Genomic DNA, 20548 nt, shown 5'->3' with positions numbered 1-20548 from the left:
GAGTGTGCTTTTGCCTTCACTTGTCGTATATGCCTCTTCCCAAGCAGTGATAACTGAAAGATGACTCCAAATACTAGCACCACAAGGAAGAGGTCTAGACTCAGCTCAACCAACTTGGGAAAAAAATCAGCCACATGTTAATTAAGCAAATATTCTTACGCATAATTCTTAAAAACCCTAACTCGCAACAAACATAGATTAATACATCTATTCATTTTCTGTATACCCCAGAACCTTGCTTGGAAGCTCTATAGTTAAAACAATTGCACTAATACATGCATGCATGCATACATACATACATACATATATACATACATATTTGCATGTGCTCGCACATACACACACACACATATTCATGTAGATGTAATTGTAACAATTGGACAAAAAGTGACCTACCTGTGACTTGGCTGAAAATTTTTCCTAATATATCAAAGAAAAACTTATTTGTAGAGCCTAAAATAAATTAAACTGTAAATTAAACTAAATTAATACTTAATGACTAAAAAATAGTTTTAAAACCAATATACTTAATGATAGAAAATAATTTTACAAATCATGTTTATTAAGTTAATTAAGCAATTATATTATTTTTAGGTATTTTCATTCTGGTTGCCCTTCAGACCCACAAAGCATCCAGGCTTTCCCAACCTCGGAGCTGATGCCTTTTGCTTAACATTTGGCACTCTGGCAAAACCCAAACCTATTCAGGCTATCAGAAAAAAAAAACAAACAAAAAAATGGACCTAATGCTTTAACCAGAAGCATGACTCTCCTGTGACAGAGGCCGGCCAATGTGCCCTTAAGTTACAGAAAGGGCAGGGAAGAGGGATAAATAGAGGGGTAGGCAAAGGCTATGAAGTGGACGTGTCTCCTCATTTTATGAAATCTCCTGTTTCTACCTCTCAAGGTGGGCACCCCAGAACGGCTTCACTCAGAGCAGACCTGGTTGGGCCATTTGTTCCACATGTCAATATCTCCCCCAGATTCATCAGATTTGTGCTACGTTTACAGAAAAAGTCATAAGATATCAATTTAAAATCAAGTCAATTTAAAATCTAAACAGCTAATGAATAGATGGCCTCACACATACAAGGGAAGGGAGTTGCTCCATGGGCAGGCCTAACTGTTTTCTTTATGAAGTGTGTAATTGACTGGTCTTGTCAACCCTCACCGTTCAATACGATTTTGTCCACGTGGAATCAAGTCAGGTAGGCTTTTCTTCTCCAATAATTATGGTCTGACCTTTAGGATGATATTTTCTGTACACGTCAATAAAACACCCGATCTGCCTCGCATGCTGGCAGTCTCTAATGAACAGAACATTTCTCATCAGTGTACATTTATAGAAATGAGAGAGAGACCACTCAATAATATGCAATTAAGCCTCAAAATCGCAGTTGTTTTCATTAGGGAGCTCACAAAAGCTTACAGATGGATAAGACCAACTAATGCATGTGCTCACAGAGCTCCTGGAGAGGAAAAAAAATAGGATAAAACAGGCTTCAGTGATTTCAAAATGCAGCTCATAGGCGCTTTAATGATGCAGACCTTTGTTGTTCCTGAACGGATTGCCGGAAGATAACCGCTAGCTGTGACTGTGCCCCGGATCACTCCTCGGATCAGTGGCAGGGCTCACCTATGAGCCCTGAGTGTTCACGAAGCAAACGAGGCATTTTTCTCAATCAGGAGCACGCAAACAGCTTAAAATGGAAAGTTTCTGAAATATCTCATCTTGGTCGATGACTCAGGCCTATGTAACACACCTGTTTTGGGAAAATCCAAAGGCTGCTCAGCACCTAGAGGAAAAAGATTCCGATAGCTCTCTGGAATGCTGCCTTTCCTTTCAGCTGCACTGCTTGGCCTTGGGCAAATGGGGTGGTCTATCAGCTCACTAACAGGAGGCTGTTGTAGAGTAACCCCTTTTATTACCATATTGTTATTCATGAATTTATTAAATTTGCTATTTATGAATAGTTATAAATCAGCCCCAAAGGTCATCTCCTGAGCTCCTAAGAGGGTCATCAGGACCAACCCCAACTGTTAATGAAGAGGAGGTCTTAAGTAAGTGATTCACACCCATCCGCTGAGTCCCCAGAGCGGCACAGGTGCTATTATAGCATGTACGTAGGAAGATGCTGAGGTAATGCTGGCAGAATTGTGGCCAAGCCAGCATTCAGACTCAGATGAGGCCAGCTTCAAAGCCTCTACTCACTCCGCTGCCGTGCTCTTAAGAAACAAGATCAATATCCCAGCAGAGTTCCCCAGTGTTTGCTGGATTTCCTTCAACTCCGGCTAATCTTCTCCAGCTATGTGGAGACTTCTTGGAAAAAGAAGTTGGCCGGGATCTGCCTCATTCAGACAGGTCAAGACTGTGGTCAGACACCACTTCCTGGCCCATTAGCAACAACTAGCTCTCAGCTATTCTTGGATAGGTCTCTTTGATACCCCGAAGGATAATGGCAACCTTATTTTATGATATTGTAACTGTTTGTACAAATGTGTCCCAGAATAGCAGGTGTCCTTCTTGGTTCTCTTTTGCCACCAGGGGGAACCCTGTTACAAGAGCAGCGACCTCAGTGAAAAAAAATCAATCAACGAGAAACTCTTTTCTTCTGTTCAATCCCCACATCTACTCAGCCACCACCACCTGTTTCGTCCCCTTTGCCCAGACATTGTCCTCAAAACTGGCTTGTATGGGTGCACACACCCACCTTTGCCACTGCTATAGCTTGTGCTCTGGCTGCAACCCTTCCCATATTACCATTGGATCGTTACAATGGCTTCCTAAAGGATCTCCCTTCCGGTTCCACACTTGCCTCTGTTTTATAACGCCACTTGCTTTCCCACTGAGTAAAAGATAAACTCATTTCACCTCTCAATTTTCATCCCAAACCTTCAGAATCTGGTCAACATAAATGTCAGCCTTAGTCTCAGTCAAATTTATTATAGCCTGGCCAGAGTGCTAGTAATAACCTGAAATTCCAATACTCAGGACGAGGCAGAGGCCCTAGGACTCCACCAGAGCACCACCAGTGCCAAGCTAGCCTGGACAGAGTGTCCCAGGCGATACACTGAGAGCCAGGACTGCTCAGGGAGAGCCTGTCTCAAAGCAACAAAGGACAGCTTAAGGTTATTTCACCTTCACTTTCAAATCTGTCTCCCTAGAAAAGGTATAATACTGAACTGATAGACCACCCAAAGTTTGGAGCCGGATTCCTGACTGTAGAACCATCCATCCATGTGGGTGAAAACTGCACTCTGTACATTGAAAACAGCGTTGAAGTGTAATCAGACACTGTACATCCCGAAGCAGTCTCTGCTGTGTAACACTAACTGCTGTTCTCCGAAAGCTATTTCCCACATCCGGCTCCTTTTAGGCAAACATTTTGTTAGATAGCCTATGGTGTATATCTTAAGAGTCCCAAAATGTATAACCAAAATAAAAATTCTGAGCACATGTATTTGAGAGGTGGATGTAAAAACAGAAAAATTTTAAGTATGAGGATGCTCAGGAGTGTGCGTGTGCATGCGTGTGTGTATGTGTATGTGTGTAATACTAAAACTTCCACTATCTCACCAAAGAGCGAAATAGAAGACAAACACTATCACTCTTGTTGCTACCAAAACTTTCTGCCAGCTGGAACACACCTATGATCCTCGCATGAGGCAAAAGCACCAGAATCGCCATAAGATTTTTGTTTGTTTTAATTTGTTTTAGGTTTGGTTTTGTTGTTTTGTTTTGATGTGTGTGTGTGTGTGTGTGTGTGTGTGTGTATGTTTGTGTGTGTGTGTGTGTGTGTAGACCAGGCTGGCCTTGAACTCACAGAGATCCACCTGCCTCTGCCTCCCAAGGGCTGGAACTAAAGGCGTCTGCCACCACCGCCCTGCTAGGATTGCATAAGTTTAAGCTCAGCTTGGTCTACTTAGCAAGTTACAGGCTAGACAACCTAAAACACAGAGAGGACTCTTTGAAAAGGGGAAGATGGGAGTAGAAGGAGGAGGAGGAGGGGAGGGAGGAGGGGGAAGGAGAGACCAGAGAGAGAGAGAAACTTACCCTGAGGGACTGAATATAAAATAAAATGTGGACTGTAATCACCCCTATTCAAACTTGTACAGAATATCTTATTGAGTGTAATTAGATAGACTAAAGAAATTTAAAGGCATCAAGATTAGAGACGAAGAAGATAAATGACTATTCACAGATGATGCATTTGAATATTTTGAAAATCCAAATGACCGGGCAACTAAACTATTGAAATTGAATTAGTACATTTAGCATGGTTTCAACATGATGAGAACAATTGTCTATACTTGAGCAACAAAAACTAGAAAATGAAATTAAAGGGCAGTTCTAAGTAATTAGCATAAAATGCTTAAGATAACTAGTGAATTCAAGGCTGGGGATGGGGAGACATGCAAGGGCACTACAGGGAAAGCTGCAGAACAGGGCTCCGGCTGTCATAGGTGGGAAGGTTCTTGCTTAGCATTTGTGACAGGAAACTCTGGTTTCGAGCTACAGCACAATGTGAGGAGGGGTGGGAGTGGGGGAGAAAAAGAAAACCTATCTCAATAGCCGAGAAAATCTGGAAGCAGAAGTTAATAGAATTTAACATTGCAAAAACATCAGTTATCAAAATGCATTTTATTAAGGTGCTACACTATAACCTAACTAAAGCTCTCTAGATAGTGAGGTTTGGAAAATTTTTGAAATCCCCCAAGGGGTTCTAATATGCAGTTAGATGAAGACCTGATTTTCCAGCTCAGGTCTTACCTGCTGTCTTTAACCTGCTGTCCTTCTGCCTCCGTGTGGAGTTCAGGGTCACTTTTCAGGATCACAGTCCCTTCTTTGTAGCTTAAACATTGATCAAGTGTGGTCAGTCACTTGTCACACCTTAACTACCCAAGATCAGGAACCTTTTACTACCCTTTCCCCTATCCCCTTCTGATTTTTTGAGACAAGGTTTCATGTAGACCAGGATAGCCTCAAATTCTCCATGTAACCATGGATGACCTAGATTTCCCAATTCTCTCGCCTCCACTTCAAGTGCTTAGGCACTAGGCTTGAGCCACCATACCTAGCTCCTCTTATTTCACATGCCTTCATGTCTTCCCTAGTCGATAATAGTGAACTTCCTAAATAAAATATTCAGTGACTGACTTAAAGATCTGAGGACTTTGGTTATGGGTATAGGACCCTCTCCATCAGGCAGCTCAGCTATACTGGATAAGCCCAAGATATTCCTTCATTACAAATACTCTCCCCCAATGACCAAACAGTAAACATTTAGAATTACTTTTTGTAGTTTTTTCTCCAGGATGTTCTTAAACGTTCAGTTCCGTTATAGACAAACAAACAAACAAACAAAAGACTTCTAAGTTTCATTAATCAGGGAGTATAGATAAGAAAGTACCTAACAAGTTAAACTGATACGTATTAGTTTAAAGTGACTGAGTGGGTGAAATTCTTGATCTTCGCCAACATTTGTCTATTTATTTTAATTTACGTGCTAGGCTTTGGTCTCTACGTCATAAGATCATGGCGGTCCGCAAAGATGCCTGGTAAAGACCATGGACCTGTTATTTTAAAGTGTTCTGGTTAGATAGTGACTTTGCCCCCACCCCCCAAAAAATATAGCATACACAATTAAGTTAGCAAAAAAGGAATGCTGTTCTACTCTGATTCTGATTTATGAAGCATTTACAAAATCCTAAAATGTGTGGTCATAGTTGAACAGTCTTCCCAATCAGCCCTTCCATTTCTAACAGTCTCCAGTGTTGTAAAGGTCTTCACTGACTTTTAGTAGTCTAGAGATTAACTTTAAGCCATTTTGCTCAAGATAAATTAAAATATTTGCTAATGTTCGCCTGGTCATTAGTCTTAACTTTTGATGCAATGGCCCATTTTCCAGATTCTACCCTTCACGTGGCTTCATTTGGTACTAACTCAATCTCCTGGACATTCCAGCTAGAGGAACATTAACCTGTGACCCCTTTGAGGGTGGAACAACCCTTTCAAAGGGTTCACCCAAGACCAGCAGAAAACATTTATGTACATTATGATTTATAACAGTAACAAAATTACAGTTATAAAGTAGCAATAAAAATAATTGTATGGTCGGGGAGTCACCACAGCATGAGTCACTGTATTAAAGGGTTGAAGCATCTCTGCTCCACCCTGTTCCAGAGACAGCTGCATCTTCTCAGTGCCATCCTCATCCCTTCAACATGATAAAGAAGGTAGGAGTGAACAAATTTGGCTCTGTTGGGTGCACTTCACCAGCTCATCTGGCAAAGTGGAGATTGCTGTCATCAGTGACCCCTTCATCAACCTCTACAAGTTCCAGTATGACTCTACCCATGGCAAGTTCAATGGCACAGTCAAGGCTGAGAACGAGAAGCTTGTCATCAATTGGAAGCCATCACCATCTTCCAGGAGCACTATCCCACTAACACCAAATAGGGCGATGCTCATGCCAAATATACTGTGGAGTCTACTGGTGTCTTCACCACCATGGAGAATGCCAGGACTCACTTGAAAGGTGTGGCCAAAAGAGTTATCATCTCCGCTCTTTCTGCCGATGTCCCTATGTTTGTGATGGGTGTGAACCACGAGAAGTATGACAGCTCACTCAAGATTGTCAGCAATGCTTCCTGCATTAACAACTACTTAGCCCTTCTGTCCAAGGTCATCTGTGACAACTTTGGCATTGTGAAAGGACTAATGACCACAGTCCATGCCATCACTGCTATCCAGAAGACTGTGGATGGCTCCTCTGGAAAGCCGTGGCTTGATGGCCGTGGGGCTGCCCAAAATATCTACTCTGCATTCACTGAAGTTGCCAATACTGTGGGCAAGGTTATCCCAGAGCTGAACGGGAAGCTCACTAGCATGGCCTTGTGTGTTCCTATCCACAGTGTATCTGTTGTGAGTCTGGCATGCTGACTAGAGAAATCTGCCAACTATGATGACATCAAGAAGGTGGTGAAGCAGGTATCCGAGGGCCCATAAAGAGCATCCTGGGCTACACTGAGGACTAGGTTGTCTCCTGCAACTTAAACAGGGACTCCCACTCTTCTATCTTTGATGCTGGTTCTGGCATTGCTTACAATGACAACCTTGTAAAGTTCATTTCCTAGTATGACAATGAATATGGCTACGGGAACAAGATGGTGGACCTCATGGCCTGCATGGCCTCCAAGAAGGAAGAAGTCCTGGACCCAACAACCCAGCAAGCACATGAGAGCAAGAAATGGGGTGTCCTTGGCTACTGAGGAGTCCCTGTCCTGACTCAGCCCTCAACACTGAACATCTCCCTCATTTTCCATCCCAGACCCCCAGAATAATAGGGGTTGTTTCCTGGGGAGCCCTACTTTCTTGAATACCATCAATAAAGTTCACTTCACCCACCAAAAAAGGGGGATCTCAGCATTAGGGAAGTTGAGAATCATTATTGTAAAGAGTTCTAGCAGATAACGTATAACCCAGAAAAGAGCATAAAAGTGCAAGTCTGATTTAATCATGGAAAACAGGATGAGTGACTGGCACCCTTTGTTTAAGCTTCTATATTCTTTTTTTAATTTATTTTTTTACTAATTACAGTTTATTCACTTTGTATCCCAGCTGTAGCCCCTTCCCTCATCCCCTCCCATTCCCACCCTCCCTCCTTCATCTCCTCCCATGCCCCTCCCCAAGTCCACTGATAGGGAAGGTCCTCCTCCCATTCCCTCTAACCCTAGCCTATCGATTGCCTGCACAACTTCTATATTCTTTTGCTATAACCAATGTTAACTTAGCCTGAGTTGAATTTCTTGCTTAATTCATACACTTAGCTTTCTAATTAGCTCTTAACATTTAAGAATAATAACATTTTCCCCATAGCTACCTCTCTCATCTTCTACTTGTCTAATTTATCTTTTATATTTGTGTGGCTAGCCATTTGTTTCTACTGAATTCTGTCTCATGGGCTGGGAGGTATAACTCAGTTAACAGAGCAGAGTCATTCAATATACAAGGCCTCAAGTTAATTACCAGTGTAACCTAAAAAACAGTAATAAAAAAATGTAAAATTCAAATTTTACCTCAATCCAGATTTTGGTTCTTTGACCCAACTTAATGGCAATAGAATTAATTTATTATGCTTTCATTCACTGTTGAATCAGCACAGGTGCAATATGAGTTAATTTACCCCCATGTACAAATTTACTAACTGAGCCCTCTATGATAAATCAAAAGTGTCACTGAATGACTAATGAGCACCATTTGAAGGAATTTCCTTAACAACATGCAAACTTTCCTAATGCTAATAATAACATCTAGGCCACTGTCCTCCAGCTTGACCTTCGGAAAACCAAGACTCTCAAAACACCTTGTCAAAAAACACAATGCCTGCCTCAGCCACTTACATGGAATAGAGTGATTGGGTGCCAGTGAGAGTCACCCTAAGACGACAACGTAGGTACCTTATCAGAACGGGGCAAGGCCAACTCCCCAGAGGGCCATAAATTCACTAAGCAATGAAACGATACTGTCGTGAGAATACGACATCCACAAGTACACCCTGTGCCAGCAGGAAGTGGCACGGTAGAGAGGTTGGCTCTATTTTTCAACAATCAATCTGGTATAAGAGGATTAGCCACTGGGAAAGCATATATTTACTTGGCTAGTGCTCTTACAGTGAAATCTGTTTTAAGAGTGTTCTGCTTAAGTTTTTTTGTGTTTTTTTTTCCTCCAAACTAAAGATAAATCCTGGTCACCTGAAAGGACCCTTGCAAACCAACTAAGGGTGTTGCTGGAAGCAGAAAGGAGAACTATCCAAATCCTGTTCTGGTTTTGCCTACATGTCTCATCTGCCTGAAGCCAGTGTTCTAATGTCTACCATTTCAACTTAGGGACAACACCATTGCTTAACATTTTCCCTAATGTGCTTAACTGCCACTCTGTGTCACTCTGAATTAAAAAGACTCTATCACTATCACAGGGTCTTTCTGCTCTTATGTAAGGCTGAGCCAAAAGCTTGCCAGGACAGAGACAGCCAAATGGAAACAGCTTGGTAATAGGAGCTCTGAAAGACTCATGATATTGTTGAAGAGGACACTGCTTCTGGTCTGAACAGACACGAAGATGGAGCTGGACTGCTAGTTACCTCAGCCACAAAGAGAAATGCTTTGCCACTTAGGACATGAAGGACATAGGCTCCGGGTTCTGGAGTGGAAGTGGGGCTACCATTTGCATCGTGAGCTCCATTGTGCATCTTGGCTCGGTGGAGCTTTGGAGAGCTTCCTATGTATCTCTATTTTCTTGTCATAAAATGAAAATAATAATAATATCAGTCACCTTCAATAGATATTGCAATAATTAAAACTCCACTTCTCTTGGAGTGTAGCACGTAAGAGTTTCATCAGTCTCAGCTATGAGCATCCATGTGTTCAGCTAGCTATCTTCTGACTTGATTTTAATACCTCAGATAAAGAGAGAGGCATATTTTCTACACCAAACATTTCCATACTATTTCAACTGTCCCTAGGTAAATATTAGGATATGAATTTCACAAAAGGACTGATTTTTTTGTGCTTTCTTTATGCTCACCAAAAATACATTTTGGCACATCATGGGGCTTAATTTATATTTGCCGAGTGGATAATTGAATCTAGTTCCTGTTTCTCCACATTCTAGTTTCTCAAGGAGTGGTTAAGGGAGGAGAAATGAGAGCTGGACAGAGCAGTAGTACCATATGACTCACAGGTATTCAGTAAACAAGTGTTAAGTTCACGAGACTCTAGGCAGGTTGATTGAGAGTGCATAAGAGATATGGACAGAAGCGTAAGAGGAATACACATAAAAATACATACATACATACATTTCAAAGCATGTACTGCCTAGTTTTATGTCAACTTGACACAAGCTAGTGTTATCAGGGAGGAGAGTCTCCATTGAAACAATGTCCCCTATAAGATGGGGCTGTAGGCTTTTTAAATCAAACTGATGGGGGAAGGCCCAGCCTATTGTGGATGGGGGCACCCCTGGCCAAGCAGCCCGGGGTTCTATAAGAAAGCAGGCTCTTCAAGCAATGAGAGAAAGCCAGTAAGCAGCATTCTTCTGTGGCCTCTGCCTCCTCTGTTCCCACCCTGCTTACGTTTCTGTCCTAACTTCCAGTTATGATGAACAGACTGCGAGGTGGAAGCATAAGCCGAATAAACCCTTTCTCCTCCAAGTTACTGTGGTCATGGTATTTCATCATAGCAATTGAAACCCAAACTAAGACACTACACAATATAACAGCATAAAGTACTGAGCACTGCACAGGCCAGGGGTGATGGGAAGGCTTCTCCAAATGATTTTTGAAAGAAAACTGAAAGAAAGAGTAAAAGTTAGATAATGATGAAAGTGGTACAAAAAGAGATTATATATATATATATATATATATATATATATATATATATATATATATATTCCAACCCTGAGGTAGACAAGATCTTGGTTTTCTACTGATATCTGTGTGGTGCCATATTTGTACAGGAAAATGTAGGTCATGTTAAGAATTTAACCAAACAGGAAGACATTGAATGTGCACTGAAGAGCAGGGATCCAACACATCGGAATTTTCTGGATGCTCTGAGAGGAACTGAGCATATGCCCTGCACATCACTGTGCATGGCCCAGTGAATACAGTATGAGCAAGAAAGAACCCTCTGAGAGTCAGCTCTAGCCATCACTCTCGCATACACTAAGAGCACCCAGAGATATCACTTATGATAGGCCAAACTAAGCAATAATGCACAAGAACAGCTTTCTCCAGAGAGACATCTGACTTGCTAAAGAAAACATAGAACATGGTAAGCAATATAGCCCTTGTCACTTTTATATCTGTATAGAAGTTATCTGTGTTTTCTCAGAAGCCAACAGTAACACTAAAAACTGATCTCTCTCCCTTCAAGAATTCAAAGGATGGTCATGTGTCAACCTTGTTTTTCTCCACAACCTTGAAAGGTGTCCCTTCCTCCTTTCTACTGAACTCACTTTACAGATTAAAAGGAAATGAATCACTGACATAATAAATGACCATCAAAAAGTCATTGCCACGGACAAACTTGAATTAAAAATTCACACCATATCTGGATTAAAAATTCACACCGTAAAGCTTTCAGTCCCTCCATATCAGACCCCAGAGACATTGACTATGAAGGAGTTCTCTCTTATAAAAGAATCCACTTGCAACATATGTTGTTCTAACATTCAAGTTTTCAATCACATGCAAATTTATTCAACTCACGAATTGCCTCTTTTTTATATAGATAAACTACACTGACATACCCTGACATCTTGTCTAACCAAATGCTTATTGGATATAGACACCTGGATGATATCCTACAGACATGTACAACTTAATATGTCTAAAACAGAAACCACTATCATTCCCACTCCTCGTCGGATTCATTTTTTATTTTCCCAGTTCAGTATTGTTTTTATTTCGGTCGCTCACCTCCTCCATCTACCACAGCCCCCATATCCCATTCATGATAACACTGTGCATTTAGCTTCTCAGATTCCTCAAATAACCCTCAGATCATAGCCTGGTTACCCCCAGCTTGCTCCTGTATAGCTCAAACTTAGATTCTTGCTGTAGCCTTCATCTGTTCAGTCATGATGGAATCCAATGCCCTCTTCCATGGTATCCTATGTACAAATCCTCCAGTGACTGCTCCCCAGTGCCTACATGAAGAATCAGAGAATTGCTCCCAAGTGTCTTTAGATAGATAGATAATAGATAGATAGATAGGCAGCTAGATGATAAATGATTCATGTATAGGTAGTAGACATGGATTATAGGCCATTGCTTACCTCTAAGATATAACTATCTGAAGCCCTGTGTTCTGGTGATGCCAAAGACTTTCTGGTTACCATGAACTGATATAGCTAGCACTCCATCACCTTGACCATCCCCTCTATCGTCTGGTTTCCTTAGACTTTTGACCCATGATAAGGCATTCTTAGTAACTCTGCACTGACCCTTTTCTCCCTATGGAAACTGCTTCACTCAGGCACTCACGTAGATAATTCTCTTTCCTTCTGGCCCCACCTTTGTGAACTCAGGTCCTCCTGATTTCCCCCATTTTCAGATAATATCAAATTTATTATTTTCATTGTTTATTGTCTATGCTCCTACCTTACATTTAGAATTTAAGACTTTATGTAACATAAGACCTGAAACTTTGCAATGCTTAGACCAGGGTATAGGAAAAACACTTGACAATTTAGGTATAGGCAATGGTTTTCTGAACAGGACTCCAATAGCTAGGACAAAATAACAAGAACTGACAGATGGGTTGCATCAAATTAGAAAGTTTCTACACAGTTGAAAAAAAAAGGCAGTTATCAGTGTAAAGAGACATTCTACAGAGTAAAAGAGTGAGAGAAAATCTGCTAGCTATTCATGTATAAGAGATTAATATCTAGAAAATATGAAGAACTCAAGAAGTAAAAATCCAGGGAAAACAAGTAGACAAATACCAAACAAGCAAATTAATTGAGCAGATTCTCTCAAAGTACAAATCCCAATAAATGTACAAGACAATGTTTATAAATGATTATCCTTAGTCACCAGAGAAATGCAATGAGAACTGCATTGAGAGTCTCTCTGATCCCAGTCAGCATGGCTACCATCAGGAAAACAAACACTGGTGAGGACAAGGGTAACAACTTAATACTGTTTGTAGGGATGCAAATTAGCCCGTCTGCTGTGGAAACACATGTGGAGGTGCCTTGTCAAACTAAAAACAAAACTACTACTTTAGCTAGCTGTATTGCTCCAGTTATATACCCAAAGAGTTTTAAGTGAGCATACCACCATATTATGGCCCTATTCACAATAACCAAGAGATAGAATCACCTAAGTATCTGCCAAAAGATAGAAATAAATTGTGATATAGATAGATAGATAGATAGATAGATGAAAGACAGATTGATAGGTGATTGATGAATATATAAATAATAGATAGATAGATAGATAGATAGATAGATAGGCAGATGGATGATAGATGATTCATGTATAGGTAGATAGATGATAGATTAGATAGACGATAAATAGATGATGGGTTAGATAGATAAACACATGACAGATAGATAGGTAAATAGATGATTGATATATAGGTAATAGATAGATATAGATGATAGATAGATAGATAGATACATACATACATACATACATACATACATACATAGATCAATACATAGATAGAGGAGTACCTGGCAAACAGAATCTTCCTATTAATTTTTTAAATTAATCAAATGCATAAATACATTATTTCATATTTGCCTTTGTTTACATTACATTTCTCTGACTTTTTTTTTTACTTCACTTATTATGTACCTGTTGATCTCTTTATTTGTTGAATTAGAGGACACAACTTAGATTATCTTCCTGCGCATGCCACTTTCCTAACATTAACCAAAATATAAAGGGCACTTTATAAATATCTGTTAAACTTAGTACCCTGTCTGAATAATATATTCAAAAGACTGTGTATCTGATTGTTCTCTGTTCTAGAAAGCTCAAAACCTAAAAGGATGGTAATATCTCAAGCTTAAAGACACAGATCAGCCAAAACTCTGATCTGGTTGTTACCCAAACAACAGATTCAATCACCCTAGATTCTCTTTGTTGCCTTTTGCTTAAAATAGGAGGTACTATTGTACAATGTGGATAACTGACTGAGTCAAGTTCAAGTTCTGTTTGCCAGGATTCAGAAACTAAACTTTAGTGTTGAATAGCTAGCTGGTCTCAGACCAGATGGTTAGTACATTCTGATTTTTAGAGCTAGGAATGCTTTCTGACTAAAAATAAATTAGGGGAAGGGGAAGCTATTACACAGTTACTCATATGTGGGACACAGAGCCAGCAATTCTACATTTTATCCTTCCATGACAAACTCGGGTATGTTATGTACATTCCCAAGTAAGTGAGCTACAGTTCATAGAATTTAGTACCTTCTCCAAAGGCAGACAGCAAGCAAGTGGCTGCACAGGAAGCTCACTCAGGCCTTTTCCCAGGACTGCACGGACCCTCCAACTGTGTCATATTGTGTTCCAGGAATCTATTTTGTGATGCATGTACTTCCTGTGGTGCATGCACTTCCACTGATTTGTGCACTTCCTGTGGTGCATGCACTCTCATGTCTATCTTACTGCCTTTGTGTCTTTGGCGTTTGGTTCTTTCACGACCCCAAGCCCTGGCTGGAATGTTTGGTGCAGCTCATTTATTCCTTTAAATCTCAGACGCTGTAAATCTGGAAGTTAATAAAGTGCAGTGTTGTACAGATGTGGAAACACAAGGTATCAAATAGATGCCCGTCAGGTCTGTGGCCAGCTTTGAAGCAGTGTGGCTTTCAGTGAACTACCCAAAAAGTCCCACTCATGCTCATTTGCATGCACTGATTGCCTGGCACCCGGAACTGATTCTGAAGGGCAGTTCAGTAACCCTTAGGCATCACCTTTTCCATGATTTCTAGTTTTCTTAGACAAGGTAAAGTAAAGGAGACATTAAGAGCCAGGGTTATACCTTGCCTTTTGTCAGCACTGGACCAAACAAAGCAGACACAGAACATCGGTCATCACTGACAGAAGATTGTCGTGGAGCATCCCACTTTCCAAAGTACCCACAAGTCTATTCCATGAAGGGAAAACAAAACAAAACAAAACAAAAAACTGTTCTGTTAACAGCCATGACTGATGAGATGAAGGAAAAGGAGAAGAGGGTTGTCACGGTAGAAAAGACATATTCAGAGGAAGATTACTCACTCCACTGACTTAATTTCAGCTATCAAATGTATCGATAAAGACATTTAGTAATCCAAGAGCCTGGCCCGGTAGAAACTTACAGATAGCAACTATGTTACCCCCAAGGTCAAAAGGGACAAAGGTACACTGTGTTGAAGGTTGAAAGTGTTCCCAGAAGTTTCATCTCTGTGGCCTTTCTGGGCACTCCAAAGACAAGGTTGAAAGGTGAACTGAGTTCAGTCTATAGCCAGAGAACAATCACTTGGTCAACTGGATATTAGGAACACTAACACCCTGCCATTCATCTCTGTCACGGATGAACTTTCAAACAAAGTGCTCATTCAATTTTATGACGGAGAAAGACTTTGGGATGTGTCAATTTCCACCTTTAATTTTACATCAGCTTCCCTGGTGTACATAGATACAAAGAATACCAGTTTTCAACTCCTATAAGGACACAAGGTAAAAGCACACACACACACACACACACACACACACAAAACATATTCTGGATTGTTCTGGCCCCAGTAAATGTGTATGTCCAGCCTGGCTGTACCTGTCAGTACACCTGTATTTGTCAGAACATGGGTTTCCATGAGGGGTTTGGAAACTATGATCAACTTATGACTCATAAATGAATGTTCAGAAAAACAGGGTGCCTAGGAAATCTGGTTTGGTTTCTGTCTACATGCTGGTACACATGCACAGAGGAGGATAAAAACCAGAGAGTGCTCTTTTTTTTATTATTGAATTTAAGTTTCATGGAAATTCATGGTATTTTAAAGGGGAAACTCAGGTCTCTGGGGCTCTGCCTGAGCTATTAGTAAAGGCAATAGGAGGAAATGAAGGTATTAAAGACTGGAAGGAGGCTCTTGGACATGGAGCAGAGTAAGTTAGAATTTAGCAAGTCATACAGGATTTTCCTGAATGTTATAGTTTAAGAATAGTCTTTGAGGGGGACCATGAAAAGGCTCAGTTTGAGTAAAGGTGCTTGCCCTTAAACTTGACAACTTGAGTTTCATCCATGGGACCCACATGGTGGAAGAGGAAAACTGAATCCTGCCCATTGTCCTCTGACCTCCATACCTACACTGTGGCATGCACACACATACATACTACACACTCAATAAATGTAAAAGATTGAAGGATGCTACCTGAAGGGATTTGAAATATGATTCAGTGGTAGAACACTTGCCTAGAATGCCTACAATTTGAATGGGTTTGATTTCCAGCACTATATAAAAAGTGAAACCACAAAAGTTGTTTGAAAATCTAATAAAAAAAAATATTAGATCCATGTAGCTAAGCTGCTGGAAATTGAGGGTGAAGGATGATGGGAAATGCCAGAGGGAAAAAGAAAAGACAAGGAAGGAAAGCACTGCCCAAGGAGTCACAGTGACTGTGGGAGTCAGTATGTCAGGAGCCCACGAAGCCTTGAAGGCTGTGATGAGGAGCTTAGCGCAGCTCCATCCTACTTGAATGTGTCATCAGACCCACAAAGGAGGACAGTGTCCCAGAACCTTCCCCTGGGGTCAGACTGCAGAGGAGTTAGTTGAAAATAATTGTAAAAAGGCCTCAGGAGACTTCTGAATTCAAGTTCAGAAAGCAAAACCCACAGCAAACTTTGGCTTTAAAGAGTAGAATAAAAAAAAAAAAAACACCTTTGTGATAGGAACAGTCCTCTGTTTACACTAAAAATAGAAAAGCATTTAAATTGCCACGCATTGCCTTTCTCCTTCCTTATTTCTCCTCTCCCTTCATACAAATATCCGGATCCTTCAAGTACATTAAATATTGGCTTGACTGAGTGTTAAAATCCAGGAACCCATAAATGTTTACAAAGGGTGGCTGAGAAACTCTTAATTCTAAAAGCACTGTACATTTCCCTTGAAGAAAAGCAACCAAAACAACCAGAACCCCCAAACACTAACAAATATAACCATGAATCGATGCTAAAGTTTACACGGTGATTCGGGGACCTTTTTCTCCAATTATCAACACTCTTTGAAAAATCATGAACACAGAATGAGTGAGTGTTAACTAAGGGAGGGCCTTTCCCTTTCAGCTTCACCCTCTCTTCCTAGGTGCACAATAGAAAGGGGTGTGTTCGGGAGATGAGCTTGCTTAGGATTCCCACCTTGTGCCCTTGAAGTGAGCACCTTTTATCCACTGAGCTGTGAACTGTCTCAAGCACTTAGGCTATTGCTGATTGATTGATTGATTGATCGATTAGCTGTTAAGAACATGAGACAGCCTCCATTTTACAAAAAGTCATCAGAACCATGTTATCTTAACTGCAGCATCCATTGGTATTGGGTTGGAGGGGTTGAAAACACTGACTCTTAAGCACTAACAAATCTGACCTTTTCCTCTCAGCTATTGTGGGGACAGGTGTCGCTTGTCCCCTCCCCCTCATTCATGTTCCAAAGACAACAGCTGAGCACCTGCCATTTCAACATGGATTTCTTTTGTCCTTTGCAATAGACAATCAGTTTGAGATATGGAAAATTTCATTCTTGTAGTTGTGTGTGTGTGTGTTATTAATTTTTTGTGCACTCAGTTACAGTGTGTGTGTGTGTGTGTGTGTATACATGTCATATATTATCCAAATGGCTAGAAGCCCTTTAAACTAGTCAGCAGTTAAACATGCAGCAAAATACTCACTACAAAACAAGAAATGAGTGAATTCCCCTTTAAAAAAAAAAATGGATGAATGAATTTTTTTTGTCTCAAGTTGTCTTAGGAGTTATGAATCCTTTGAAATCTGATATTCTTTGACTTGGGAGCTTGGTTAATTAGACTCTGAGTATATACTCAAATATAAACAAATATTTTACATGCATATACTTTGGCCTATAGCATTCACTACGTATTATATCAGCCTTTTCTTTCTAATCCATCTAGGACAGAACATTATTTCATTCTGTGAGCAACAGCTGTATGGACTGCAACCCCGCAGAGAAGAAGATTTTCATGGCCAGATGTGACCCTCTGTCTGAGACTCAGCAATGGATTTTTGAACATATCAACATGACTATTTTAGAAAAAAATAGCCACCATGACAGCTCCTAGAAAGGAAAGAAGAGTGATTACCTACAGATTGAGAACTGTGTTGTCGCAGGTGTCTGGGTCAAAGGAGTCAGGAATAACATTTCCTAGATCCAGGGAGCCTGCTTGAAAGATGTGGAAATGCCACATGGACGTAGGCTATCCAGGAGAAGTTCCTACACGTGAAGGACTTGGCTGAGGACCTCACCAGCTGCTTCTGAGAACCGAGACTAGCAGTCCCCTTGCTGGCCAAGGGTAAAGATTATTTAGGGACTTTCACCACAACTGCTGAGTTAATCAATCCTAGCCTTTCTCAGGTCAAATCCTGCAGTAGTGAGTAGCTATGAATGGATCCTATAAATTGGGTGGGAGGGGGGTGGAGGCAGAGCGCATGACTGCTCTGGAAACCTGAGGCGACCACAGCTCTAGAACTAGCCACGCTTAAGGGGTGAGCTCTACTCTTCGGTGCCATTCTCTGAGAATGGGTTAAGCAGGTTTAACCCTTTAAAGTGCTGCAGATGATTTCAGAGTGCTCATACCATTGTTCTATTTTCTTTTGTCTTCTCTTTAAACAAGGATACATGGTATCTAAGACTTACATTACATGCTCTCATTTACATTTGCCATTCTCTTTTCAGGGCCTATATTATCTGTCATGGTTCATAAGAGTTTGTTTTCCACTGATCAGCTGAAGTTCTAATTCAGTGTCCTTGGATGAATCCAATTAAAAACAAAAAACAAACAAACAAACAAAAATTTTATGCTACACAGTTACTCCAAAGAAAGATCTCACAGAAGCAACAAAATAACACACACAAACATACACACAGGAGTCAGGAAAGAAATTTCCCTAGGAAATCTATTTTTACCTTTCTATTATTTTAAAATAAAAAAAATCTGCTGTTTGTCCAGTCCTAATTTTTATTAAAGAAGGCAATGGAGTGGGGTCCATGTAATTGTTTAGTCTTTCTTAAATAAACCTTCACTCCAAGTTATGTGGAAAGAGCCTCATTCACTTCAATTCTGTTTAATCTGGGAATGTTAAAAGTGCTGTTATGTAATTATTAGTTTTGAAGCCCACCCCCATTGTTGAAAATAATGATGTTGTTGTTTTATTTGGAAGCCCATAAAAAGAAATTACCGTTAATAAAGCATTTCTGATACCATTATCTGTTAGTGGGCAGTATTTCAGGAGTATGAAAAAAGGAAGTAACTCCAAAACTAACTACTCTGGATATTTAATCTTTAAAATAATTTTTCACTTTTCAGTACTGATAGAGTGGAGAAAAATGTGTAGGCCTGAAAATGGGTCTTGAGCCGGGGGAAATCACCTATGTTATACATTCTCTATTTGTTTTGGGTACGTTGCTTTTACGATTTTTTAATATAGTTTATATATACACCAATATGATCTATACGTTCTAGACATAGACTGAAGTTGAGGACAGAAAGATTCAGAAGAGTCAGTTTGTTTGGTTGTCATTTGTTTATTTTTGTCTTGCTTGGTTTTGTTTTCTAAGATAAATAACAAAAGCCCAGAGATGCCAGCTCCTGCCGAGGCTTTTCATCTGGACTTTTCAGTCACTGCTAAAGAATCCTGTATTTCCCTCAAGATGTCCAAACATTCTAAAGCCTGATATATGCCTCCTCTTCTTGAAGACGTGCACAAGTTTTTGTTTTTGTTTTTGGTTTTTTTTTTTTTTTTTTTTTTTTTTTTTCTGTTCTCTAAGCCCAATCACAATATGCAGTTAAACTTCCTTGCTAAGAATCAGGGAAGTGTTACTTCGGCATCTGTACTGGTTTTCTTTTCTTTTCTTTCTTTTTTTTTTTTTTTTTTTTTTTTTTGGCAAGCATTTTTTTTTGGAAAGCTGTTCTTTTCAAACTGACTGTCACCGAGCGAGATCTTTTGTATAGGTCAAGTGATCTGGAAACAGTCAAGATGCACAGTGGAGAAAATCAATAGTGAGAAATTAACCTGTGTGTTGAATATTTCTAAGGAGTGAGGGAAGATTTATCTCAAATGTTCAGAGAGCAATCTAGCTGGAGAACTAGATGAGCCTATAAAAATTCACATTATGTCATTAAGCAGTTGATTGCTATTTACAATTGTACCAAAGAGACAACCTTGGGTTGTGCACCCTGGAAAGCCCAGACATGTAATAATCTCTTAGGATGCTGTAGTCGTGGATGCCTAGCCAGGCCCTAGCTTAAGTATTGCAGGATTTTAGTGGAATACACAATGATCAATCAAGATTGGTCTCTTACTCTCTGAATAAAAAATTATCTTCACAAAGACTATCTTTTTTTTTTTCTTTAAAAATAGAAAGAAGGCTTGGGACATTAAATACAAAATTAAAACTTCCACCAATGGACCAGTCATTAATTGTGTGCACACATAAAGCATAGAAATGAAGTGGAGCCTGAAGAGTCTTCCCCTAAGCACTAGGCACAGCACTGCTGAAAAAGCACATTGAAGGAGGTATTTCCTGTGTCATTGAAGGTCAGGAGTCTACTTGCTTAAAATGCAATCTGAAAAAGCATAAAACCACGTATCTTTGCACTTTTAATTAGCAAAAGGGACTGAGCAGTCCTTGGAACGACTATTGTTCCTGGAAGTAAAATTCTTTGAGAATTTGATAGTAGAGTACTCAACAATCTTTTTATCAGAATGAGGGTGATATAAAGTTTCTGTAGTCAACAGAAGTTGCTATTTCTCCATCATAAGAA

The 20548-nt window shown here is 40.1% G+C and overlaps 1 protein-coding gene and 1 pseudogene across 3 annotated transcripts in view; both read left to right on the top strand.

The window, feature by feature from the left end:
• Galntl6 (polypeptide N-acetylgalactosaminyltransferase like 6) overlaps positions 1-20114 on the top strand; it is a 1307600-nt gene extending 1287486 nt beyond the window's left edge. For 2 of the 3 annotated variants that reach the window (XM_060381810.1, XM_060381809.1), the window contains one exon: positions 17678-20114. In XM_060381810.1, the coding sequence (XP_060237793.1) occupies positions 17678-17845 (168 nt within the window). In that variant the 3' untranslated portion in view covers positions 17846-20114. Of the gene's footprint in view, positions 1-8739; positions 10212-17677 lie in introns of those variants that run through there. The other variant, XM_060381811.1, reaches the window with a different exon arrangement.
• On the top strand, positions 1740-7649 carry LOC132653553 (glyceraldehyde-3-phosphate dehydrogenase-like; annotated as a pseudogene).
• Positions 20115-20548: the final 434 nt, after the last annotated feature.

The sequence above is a fragment of the Meriones unguiculatus genome, chromosome 4, assembly GCF_030254825.1.
Source record: "Meriones unguiculatus strain TT.TT164.6M chromosome 4, Bangor_MerUng_6.1, whole genome shotgun sequence".
NCBI lineage: Eukaryota > Metazoa > Chordata > Mammalia > Rodentia > Muridae > Meriones > Meriones unguiculatus.
This window is presented reverse-complemented; position numbering and strand designations above follow the sequence as displayed.